This window comes from Plectropomus leopardus, chromosome 18 (genome assembly GCF_026936395.1).
Source record: "Plectropomus leopardus strain MGB_pleo_1.0 chromosome 18, ASM2693639v1, whole genome shotgun sequence".
NCBI classification, from domain to species: domain Eukaryota; kingdom Metazoa; phylum Chordata; class Actinopteri; order Perciformes; family Serranidae; genus Plectropomus; species Plectropomus leopardus.
The window spans coordinates 31,159,819-31,171,436 of NC_142193.1; the positions used below are offsets into that span (position 1 = coordinate 31,159,819).

General features: G+C 44.5%; 1 protein-coding gene across 1 annotated transcript; it reads left to right on the top strand.

Moving 5' to 3' along the window:
• The first annotated feature begins 648 nt into the window (after nt 1-648).
• On the top strand, nt 649-9,095 carry LOC121956882 (uncharacterized). The gene is made up of 3 exons (XM_042505313.2): nt 649-856; nt 3,059-3,735; nt 5,102-9,095. Exons 2-3 carry the CDS (start codon nt 3,304-3,306, stop codon nt 6,221-6,223), a joined length of 1,554 nt encoding a protein of 517 aa, XP_042361247.2. The 5' UTR covers nt 649-856; nt 3,059-3,303; the 3' UTR covers nt 6,224-9,095.
• The last annotated feature ends 2,523 nt before the right edge of the window (nt 9,096-11,618 follow it).

The window sequence follows — 11,618 nt, forward strand, 5'->3', positions numbered from 1 at the left end:
AAGCTGATCGTCAGCCATTGTGAATCCGTCGCCCTCATCGTTGTGGTGTGTCCCGCCCCGCTGGCCATCCCAGAAACCTGCTAAAATACTAGAAATGTCCTAAAAATGTTAGAAATGTCCTAAAATCTGTACTTGAAATCCAAGAAATATCCCCAAATCCCAGAATTTTAACAGACATAAAAGCAAAACCGCCAAAAGTTTGGGGAAAACGCCCAAAAATTTAAAATAAAAAATAAAATAAAAAAGGCCTTTTTTTTCTAAGAAAAAAAAACACGAAAAAAAAGTTTAAAGTTAAAAAAAATAAAAATTTGACAGGACAGGGGGAAATAAAATGCTAAAAAGTTTTTTATAAAAATTACCAAAGGTTTTTATACATCACCAAAAAAATGTTTTAAGGGGGGAAAAAAATCGCATAAAAAAGAGAAACTGAGTTTTTAAAAATCACCCAAAAAAACCTTAAGGAAAAACAAGTCAAAAAGCTTTTAAAAACCTCTCCAAAAGTTTCAAGAGACCCCCAGATGTTGGTCTGGGGTCAGCCCCCATCGTCTTCAAATCCTAGAAACGCCCCTGCCACCTACCCCACCGTTGCCTAGTTACCTACTTACCCGCCTGAACGGGTATGCGCACGAGCGAGCAGTGGGCAGGCAGGAAGGATAGAAGGAAGGAAGGAGGGAAGGAGGGAGAGTAGCGAGAAAGGAAGGAGGGAGGAGAGGAAGGAGGGAGCGGAATTAGTCAGTGATAGAGGGGAGGAGAGGAGGCGAGGCGGCGGGCTGTTCTGCCGAGGTGGACGTGGCGGGTCCGGCAGAGTTAGCTACAAGTGACCGAGGCGAGGAGCCATGAACCGGACCACCCGCAGGTAACGTACCGCTCTCCCCGCCGTCCGCGTCGGGCCTCCGGGCTCCGGCGCGCCGCATTTCTCCGCCGCCGCTCGGTGCGCTGCTCGTCGCGCCGCTCGGTGACAGATGCGGGTCGCCGCCACACAGATTTCGGGACACAGCTGGTTTCTTTGTGTCGGAGCTGTCAGCCGCTCACCGCGCCTGCTGCCCGGGGACGGAGCAGCAGACAGCGGCGCAGCCAGCTGCCGCCCCCCGCTGCCCGCCTCTCTTCCCCGGCTGCGCTCTCACTCTCTGCCCGGTGCTAACGGCGGCTAGTTAGCTTAGCGCGCTGCTAGAGTGATAAACAAGATGGCCACTGTTAGCTCCGCAGCTAGCGAGACATGGCATCCTGCCCTGTCTTTGTATGCCAGGAGAGCGGCTTCAAACCCGTCTCACTCCGCTGTCAGGCGGAGGTTCCCCCCCGAGAGGAGGGGGCACCGGCCCTGAACCCCCCGCTGCTCGGGGAACCGGAGGATGAGCCGTTAACGTCCTCCGGGAAGAAAATCACCGCCAGATTCTTCAGGTCTGCGCGGAGGCTGCGTGGCGGCTCGAGCGGGCTACCTGAGGCTCCGAGCACACAGGTGACCCCCGAGCGGCTCACCGGAGGCTGCGGCCGGTACCGGGCACCGACCCAGCGGCCTCCGTTTGTTCAGGGGACCACAGAGTCGTTAACGGTTACCGGAGCTGAATCCAGCTGCAAACTTCACCGCGAGTGTGTGCGTGAGAAGTATCCAGGTACTTCACTGCAGTAAAAGTACTGTGAAAAAATACTCCAGTACAAGTAAACGTCCTGCACAGTGCAGTCATTAAGGGACTGTTCCTTATTTATCAGAGGAGCTGCATGTTTTTCCTGCAGTCTCCCTGAGCGACTCAGGAAAATGCAGCAAGAATTTGACCACCTGATAATATTTCTGTTTTTACAGTTTCCGGCTGTGGTGAGCGGGGTAATTTTGGCTATATATATATATATATATATATATATATATATATATATATATATATATATATATATATACACACACAGTTAACTTGGCGTGCCTGCAGATTTTCTTGTAAAATCAAAACATTTAAAAGTTAAAAAAAACGCCAAAAAGTATCACAGAATAAAAAATACCAAAAATAATTTAAGAAAGAAAATTGCCAAAAGAAAAAATGGTAAAAAGTCTCCAATAAAGATATCTCAGACATTTAAAATATAAAAAAAAGAAATCACCCAAAAGTGTAAAAGAAAACATGCTCTATAAACCGGGTGGGGCAGGGCTTGGAAGGCATCATCACCAAAACATTTTGGAAGTAGAAAAAAAAAATCGCCAAAAAATTTAAAGTAAAAAAATGCCCAAAGTTTTTTTAAAGAAAACATGACTTACAAACGTGGGTCTGCGAAATGCCCATGGTCATACATTAAAAACCTGACTGCTGTGAAAGTACTACTACTACTACTACTACTACTACTACACAGGCGAGGTCAGTTTATTCATATAAAACATTTAAGCAGCAATGCAAAAGAAACACAGTACTGAAGGACATTTAAATAAAATTACACACTTAATAAAAAAATTAAAGAACAGGAAATAACAAGCTGAAACATTCCTACGACAAGTTTAAAGTACAAACTTTGAAGGAACTACAGTGTAAGAAATGAATAAATACTTGATTAAATGAAAAGCAGCTGGGGGGGGGGGGAAATTTTTTAAGCACTGCGGAGGGTTTGCGCCCCCCCAATTTTTGAAGACAAAGAAAATGGTAAAAAAAAATCTTAAAACATTGCCAAAATAATTTATGATAAAAAAATGCCAAAAATGTTTTAACAGAAACATACCTTCATGTTTTCTTTCAAACTTGGAAGTCTAATAAGTAGAAAATATAACCATGTAAAGTTGTACAGTATACCCCTCCCCTAAAGCCAAAATAAAAACTTCAGCACCTCGCCAGAGCTGAAAAAGTTCATCTGACAGAGCCGCCGGGCGCCCCAGTGCCTACGTTTTATTTTTATATTCAGTTCTAATCCTGTTCTGAAATTTTTTAATAATATAGTATGTTTAAAAAAGCGGTTTTATGGTGATGAAAAAGAACCGATAAGGAGTATCGATGGTCCTTTCAGAGAATGTTTGGTCCTTAAAATTTGTCTCAATGTCCTGGAAAGTTATTGTTAAAGTGTGTGAACCCTGCCTCTGTCTCTGCAGGCTGGTCCCCGTCAGGTGTGGGTGGTGACATCAGCAGGACGTCGCCGCGACCGGTTGTTGGTTTCCCAGAGGAGACGCTCTCAGGGACACGCACCCTACCTCCAGGCTCCTCCCCCCTCAGGACAGGTAGATTGGACATCGGAGGGAGGGAGGACGGGCAGCAGCAAAAGGGACGCTAAGGGCCTCAGCGATACTTGAAGTGTTGAACCAGTGCCAGGTGAGGAGGTTTAGCTCCGCCCCTCACCATGACGGACTTAGAGGCTGAGTGTTTGGGCCTCGGCTTGCCCCCCGAGTGCGGCTCCCCTCCGCCTTCTCTGGACGCCGCTCTGCAGGTGGACTGCGGCACGGGGCCCGACTGCCCCACGCCCACGCTGGGCTCACTGGCGGCAGAGATTGCCGAGCCGCTGGTGATGCTGCCGTGTGTGAAGAGCGAGCCGGAAGACGGAGACCTGGAGCCCATCAGGACCGTGGACCTGTCGGAGATCCAGCCGCTGTCCACCGCCGAGCTGGGCCAGGACCAGATCAAGATGGAGATCAGCGGCCTCGACTACATCAAGTCCGAGCACCACGGTCACCATGGCGACCACCACCTGTGCCATTTCCAGCACGGCGACGTCACTGAGCTGGACTACAAGTCGCACTACGAGCCCAGCTCCGTGTTCGACTACATCTCCCAGGTAACCATGGAGACGCTCACACCTGCACACCGGTAGATCTTAAAGACAAAAACAATTCCTGATATCAATCATTTTATTTTTATTGTGAATTAGAAAATGAGTGGGGGGCCTCCTGGGGCCCTATCAGGGGCCAGATTTGGCCCGCGTTGTATTAGACCTCCAGTCTGTGAACACATCCCTCCAAAAAGCAGAGCGTGCGTCCGTCAGCTGATCCATCCTGAACAGTTCACGCACAAACAGATGAACTGGAGTTTTCACCTGCGGAGACTCTCTGGGGCCACAAAGTGTTTTCTGTTGAACTGCATCAAAGAGAGCGAAGCACCCGAAAAATAACCGACTCCAACAGAACCTGAAGGAGAGGCGGTAATAAAGGTTGCAAAAATTCAGGAAGACACCAGTGAACAGAGACACGTGGGTCCACAGAGAGTCTCTACAGCTGGGGACGGCACACAGTTCATCCTGTTTTTGGGTGAATTGTTCCTTTAATCAGCCCCTTCAGGATTTCGTGGGTTAATTTGTGATTGTTGTGGCATGAAATGTCTGATTTTACGGCAGCTTTTATAAACTGTTGTGATGCAAGTTTCAGTGTTTTTAGCAGACATTAGCTCCCAGGTTAGCCTGCAGAGACATGTCCCCCGTCTCTGTTGTCTCTGTTTACAGTTTCAGGACAACGTCTCACATCATCTCTACATCAACACAAATCTGTGTACGATCATGTTGAACCTGATGAAGTGATTTTAGGCCGTCTGGAGTTGATTTTTGATGAGCTGTTTTGTTGAGTTACACCAGGAGGGGGCAGCAGCATCACAACATCTGGAAACGCCAAACAATGTCGGCACTATCACAGAGAACAACGATAATGATTATAATAATCATTAACTTTATGTATGTAGCACCTATAAAAACACTGGCTGAAAAGTTAGAAAGAAATCTTTTTTAAAAAAAGCTACAAGAAAATAATTTGAAACTAAGCTAAAAAAAAAAAGGTTAAAAACAAAAAAAGCTAAAAATGATGTGATTTTAAAATGTGTCAGTGGCAATTTCTATGATTTTAGGACATAAGTGTCTTATCTAGGACCTCTGTCGGGGGTGTGGGGGATCCTCCACTGGCCCTTTTTTGATCAACAAGCTCTATTTTGACACCTTATGGAGGCTAAAAGGACAAAAACAGTTCCTGATATCAATCACTTTATTTTTATTGTCAGTTAGAAAATGATTGGGGGGCCAGATTCGGCCCGTGGACGGTAAGTCGAGTATCACTGCTGTTGATGTTTGTAGTGTAGATGTGTTTTTGTGTAGTTCGGTGTGTTTTCGGAGTCTCTGTGAGCGTTCTGTGTGCGTGACACTGCGTGTTTGTGTGCTGCAGGTGACGGACACTCTGGAGTACATCAAGTCAGACCACCACGTGGACCTGCAGTGTTACTACACCGAGCTGAGCTCCCTGAAGTGCGAGTACCCAGAGTCCAACACCATGTCCAGCCACCTGCAGCACAACGGCCTGGAGTCCATCCACATGGCCGAGCTGCGCACCGAGCTCAACAAGCTGCGGCCCGACGCCCTGCTCATGGACGGCATGGGCAAACTGGACCCTGAGTTCGGAGGGGGGGCGCTGTACGAGCTGCAGCCGGCCGAGCAGGGGAAGACGGCGGAGGTGGCGGCGGCCGGGCAGGGTGGAGGAGGAGCAAGTCTGGTCACGACCAAAACCCAGAGCCCGACGGTGAGGAAACCTCGCAACATGCAGGGGGAGAAGCCTTTCTCCTGCACGCAGTGCGGCAAGAACTTCAGCACGCTGGGAAACCTGAAGACGCACCAGCGCATCCACACCGGCGAGCGGCCCTACACCTGCTCGCAGTGCGGCAAGAGCTTCGGCCAGGCGGGCAACCTCAAGCGTCACCAGCTGATCCACACAGGCCAGAAGCCGTACGTGTGCGCTCACTGCCCCAAAGGCTTCACCAAGGCCGACGACCTGCGCTCGCACCAGCGGCTGCACACCGGCGAGCGCCCGTTCATCTGCGTCACCTGCGGCAAGAGCTTCGGCCAGTCGAAGGAGCTGAAGGCGCATCAGCTGAGCCACACGGGCGAGAGGCCGTACTGCTGCCAGCACTGCGGCAAGAGCTTCACCAAGGAGACCAGCTACCGCAACCACGTGCAGATCCACACGGGCGAGAAGCCCTTCACCTGCTCGCAGTGCGGCAAGACTTTCAGCAACTCGGGCGTGCTAAAAACCCACGAGAAGATCCACTCGGGCGAGCGACCGTTCGGCTGCACGCAGTGCGGGAAGAGCTTCGGCCGCCTCGGCCACCTGAAGGCTCACCAGCAGATCCACACGGGGGAGCGTCCGTACGCCTGCCCGCACTGCGGGAAGACTTTCAGCCAGTCGGGTCACCTCAAAGCACACGAGCAGATCCACAAACGGGAGCGCGTGGACACGGCGAGCAGCAGCAGCAGCAGCAGCAGCAGCAGCACGGTGGGCAGCGACAGTAGCTAAAAGAACCTCCACACCCTTTAACCTCTCGGAAAAACAAAGTATTATTCCTCTTTTTTATAAATACTATATATAAATTTTTTTCCTTATGAATTTTCTTACATTTTCATACCTTTTGTGCTCTTTTGCATTTTATCTGTGGGCAGGGCGACTCTGACTCATTTGCTCTTATGCAAGTGTCCGTGTGTGTGTGTGTGTGTGTGTGTGTGTGTGTGTGTGTGTGTGTGTGTGTGCGCGCGCGCGTGTGTGTGTGTGTGTGTGTCTGTCTCTTTGGACAGTGTGACAGCGAGGGGCTTGTAGATAATCTTTGAACCGCCGTGAGGACCAAGTCCCAGGACTTATTGTGGAGTACTTACTGAAACACAAGCACAAATCCTTCAGTGACCAAGTTTGAGTACTTCGTTTAGTTTTTTCTTACTGAACCAGACCAGCAGCTACTGGACCAGGACCCCGTTCACCCACCAGTATCACCAGTTCACAGGCTAAAGCACATACTGCTAAAACAGTACTTCAGATTAAGTACTGCAGAGCGAGTACTTCAGAGCCAATATGTCAAAGGGAGTACTTCAAAGAAAATACTTCCCACTGAGTACGTCAAAGTGAGTACTGCAGAGCCAGTACTTCAGAGCGAGTACGTCAAAGTGAGTACTTAAGAGCAAATACTGCAGAGCAAGTACTTCAAAGAAAGCACTGTAGAAAGAGTACTGCAGAGCGAGTACTTAAAAGTGAGTGCTTAAGAGCAAGTACTTCAGAGGGAGTACAGAATAACAGGACTGTTGTGTACCTGAAGTCGTTCAGTAATCAGTTGAAGTTAACGTTTTCTGTCTGGGTAAAACTCTGACGTGTTTTCATGATTTCGGGCTCGTCGGTTTCCGTCGGTCGCAGCTCTGATCTTCAGGCTGTTTCCGGCTCCAACACGTGACTCATCGTCTTCAGACTGATGTGAAAACTGTTTATCAAATCAATCTGAATACAAATACCCTTTTTTCCCAAAAGTTTGACCCAGATATCATCCGAGACGTTTCACGATATCAGAATGAACTCGTCACTTCCCAACGTCTGTTTATCAGCTGATATCACAGTTTATTGATCCAAATCTGCCAGAAATACACCTCGAGCTGTTTGACAAAAACACCAGAACAAGAACTTCTGCACTTTAACAGTTTTAGTTCGACGGCACCACGAGCCGACGACAAATAATCAAAATAAATTCAAAAACAGAAAGAATAGGCCGTCTTATAGAGGTGTGTGAGAGGGGATAACTTGAATATCATTTTTAAATGCTTCACAAACATCTGCATTTGTGTAAATAACATTTTCAAACATAATCAAATGGTTTTAAAAAATATTCAGAACATCAGTATTTGTGGTCACGTTCTCAAACATTAATCAATCTTTAAAGTACACTTTAAAAAACAAATATTACTGAGAGCAACACAAGCGATGATTAATACAGTTTTATCATCTGGGGTTCAGAAACACCGCTGATTGTCCAGGGAACAGTTTCTCCAAAATAAATCCATAATTTTCATTTTTTAAATCCTGTAATGATTAGAGCTCCTAAAATGCGTCGCCTGTCTCTGTGCTCAGGACGAACCACCTCCGCCTCATTTTAATCAAGAAAAACCCTCAAACTGTGATGATCGTATCATTTTATTTTACAAAATTAATATTTTCAAAACTACCTTCCATTATTTTCTATTTTTCTAATTTTTTTGTAAAATATCTAACAATTAAATATTACTCCTCCATATATTTAGTCTTTTAAGGGACGGTTCACCCCAAAATCAAATCGTATATTATCATAAATTTCCTCTCTCCTGCTCTTCTTCAGAATAGATCCATTTCTATAAAAAGCGGCAGCCCAAAACTGTCCACACCGAGGAGCGGCACCACAGGGACCAAAAAGCTGCTTTAAAACTTGGAAAAATACAAAATCCCTTGTATTATTTTACTGTTTATTTATTACCTCGAGTAGACAAATTTAAAGTGACTGAGTCTTTAAAAAAACACATTCAGCCTTAAAAAACGTTCCTGTGATCTTTGTGTTCATGACTGAAAACATCAGTTCATTTGTTTTTGCCAAAAGAGATTCACGGACGCAATCCAGAGTAACGCTTGTTTACTTTGACACAACAAATCAAGAGAAGCACAGCCGCCTCCGGCTCACCGCAGTCCAATCAATTATTGATCTGTGTGTTTAGTTTTATTTTCCAATTTTAGACGTCATCACTTGTTTTGCGTCATGTGACAGAAACACCAGCGCTCATAATAAAAGGTCTGATTTGAAGGTACCGTTCGTCAGACTACCTAAAGATTATTTCTGATACTTTTGGTAAACGGGGTTCTGGTTCGGAGTCCTCAGTACGTGTTGACAGCAGTAAAAGTACTTACAGTACATTTCAATCTTTTGCCAACCGTGTGCGAGTACTCACTTTTCGAGTACTCGCTGCCAGTTTACTAGTATTTTACTTACAGGTGTGGGTACTTGCAGGTACACAGTACACTCTGTTACTGTATCATTTTGATATTTTTTTATTGGACCAGTATTGATTGATCAGGACGTGCCGCAGTGACGGCGATGATCTGCTGATTTTAACATTCCTTTGGGTTTTTGTAGCAGAATGAAAATGGTTCCAGTTTAAACTCAGTTTTCAGTATCGTTGGGATCCAAACGGACCAAAAACATCAGCACAAAGGAACCCAGCACCCCCCCCCAGTCCAGATCGCTCACTGTGTACAAATCTTTATTGATTATGTCATTCCTAATAAAATTTATTAAAACTCAAAAAAAAAAAAAAAAGGCGAAAAAAGAGAAAGTGATGCAGCATCTTGTACTGGAAAAAGAATTATTAAAGAAACTAATGACACGTCAGCCTCTGGTTCTCTTTTTTTTGTATTTTTTCTGTTTTTGTTCTTTTCTTCACATTCTTTGCCAGATTTACACTTTACGGATTTATGCTCGAATCAGCGCTCCACGCCGCGGTGTAGACCCGGGCCAGACGCAGCAGCCCCACGCATGTTCCCGAGACTGCAGTTTCAGGGACTGTAGGACATTTTTAGGATTTTAGAAAATGTTTACAATTTAAGGATGTTTCTCTAATTTAAGACGTTTATTTAATGTTTACGTTAATTTTAGGATGTTTCTAGGAATTCAGGACATTTCTACAATTTTAGGACATTTCTAGGATTTTAGGACATAAGGGTCTTAGCGAGGACCCTTTTATGTATTCTGGCACCTTATGGATACTAAAAGAACAAAAACAATTTACAGTGTCAATCACTTGATTGTAAATTAGAAAATGGTTGGAGGGTCACCCGGGGCCCTGTCAGGGGCCAGATTTGGCCTGTGAGCCGTCAGTTGAGTATCAGTGGTGTAGACTTGTCCTGTACGCTGCAGGGTGACGGTCACGTTTCCAGAAATGTTCACTTCTTGGTGACACAGACCTCTGTTTATTTTTGTAAATTTAAAGAGAAATTTCCAGGTTCATATATATATATATAAAGAGAAAGAGAGCTCTGTAGAGGGACCACTCTACAAACTTGTTATAATAATACTTTTTGGAGACATTTATCCCCAAATTTACAAAAAAACAGGGTCAAAAGAAATCCTTTACATCCAGTAAATCTGTTACAGAAAGTTGTGAGAGAGCAGGTTTTGGTATAAATAAGATCTCATTATTTATTGTATTTACCTGATTCTTCCACATGGTGGAGCTCTGGGGACAGAAATTATGAAAGACATTATGAGAAAACATTTTAGTAAAAGTAATGAACAGTAATTTATCAATTTCTTTTTGAATTAAGCAGTTAATTCAACACAGTCTCGTGGGTGCAGAAATGTACAGTATGGGACTAAAAATAAATAAACATATATATTTTTAACACTACAGTGACATTTGTTTTTGTTTTTAACAGTGACCCCTGACCTCTGACCTTTGAAACAGGCAGCAGAACCTCGGTGCCACGTAAACTCTGGTATTATATCTGTATACCGGTAAGTAACGGTGATATTTTCTGACGTTAACGGGTTTTTCATTGAGCTAAATGTCTCAGTGTTGCTTGAGCTGCCGGTACCGTGATGTCGTGATATTAAAAACAAAACAAAACATATGGTGTCGACGCTAATTTAGCTTTTTTAGCCAGGCCTGTTCTTTGCTAGTCCGATTACGTAATTATTACTTTTCCCGCTTCTGCCGTGATTTCTGCCCAGCAACAACAAGTGTTGCCTAGCGACCCGCCGTCCTCTCATCTCGCGCGCCCACACGCACGCGCTCAATGGGAAAGTTCGAGAGCCGCTGGGAGCTACTGTGGAGTTACTGTGGTTCGACGCTCGGTAAGCAACAAATATCATCAATATTAACGTTTTTATTCGACTGAACAATCTTTTTAAAAGGTTACATGTTGTGTTTTCTGTGCGAACTTTATATGAGTTTCCAGGTTTGTGTGAATAAAGCGAGTAGACGGCGAGTTTCAGCGGTAACGTTAGCACGGAGAGACGTTAACGTTAGCTAACGGTAAGTTAATATCAAATTCATCTAACGTTAGCACTGATAATGTTAAGGGCGGTGATCGTCGTGTTTTAGAGAAACATTTTCCGATGAACGTTAGCTCGTTAACGCTCTTTATGAAGGGTTGTAAATAAGACGTTTAGATAATGAGGTGGCCTCGTCACTATAGCAACAGACAGCGGCAGCAGGAAGAGACGTCAAATCAGTCAGCTGATTGATTCAGATTCGCTCCGATAAAAAAAATCATCAGATTAGGAGACAAACTGCTGTTTTCCAAACGACTGCAGCTGCTGACTCGTTGCGGTGGTTGTCAGGGCTCCATCTGACGGTTACTTTTTAATCGAGTAATCACACTTTTTGTTTATTGATTACTCTTTAGTTTTTTTCCCCATTCGTCAGCTAATTTAAAGGCTGATTTATTATTTCTTAAATAATAAAATCTCAGTAAATATTTAAATAGTTTACTCAGCAATTTTCTCTTAAAAACGATGACAATAGTGACATCTTTTCAGGTCAGTCTAATTTTCATGTCAGGGCTGTGTAACATTGTAACAATTATAACAATAATAATACAAATAACGATAATGGTAATAACAATAACACCTCTAAAAATAACAACAAGAAGAATGATAATGGTTATGATAATAATAATAATAGTAATGGACTTGAATCAGATGCCTCATATTAAAACTTCTGAACCTCAAACTCAAAAGCATCACTGTAACATGTCCCATTGAGCTAGATTTTGGTGAGACATGAGGACTCCACACCGCACTACCATCCAGGAGAACTGGTTTGATTTGGAATTTATATATAACTTTATTGTTCAAAGAAGAAAGTCCTGAGTGCTCTCAGAGAGTAAAATTTCACTTCAGCTTCTTTTTGCT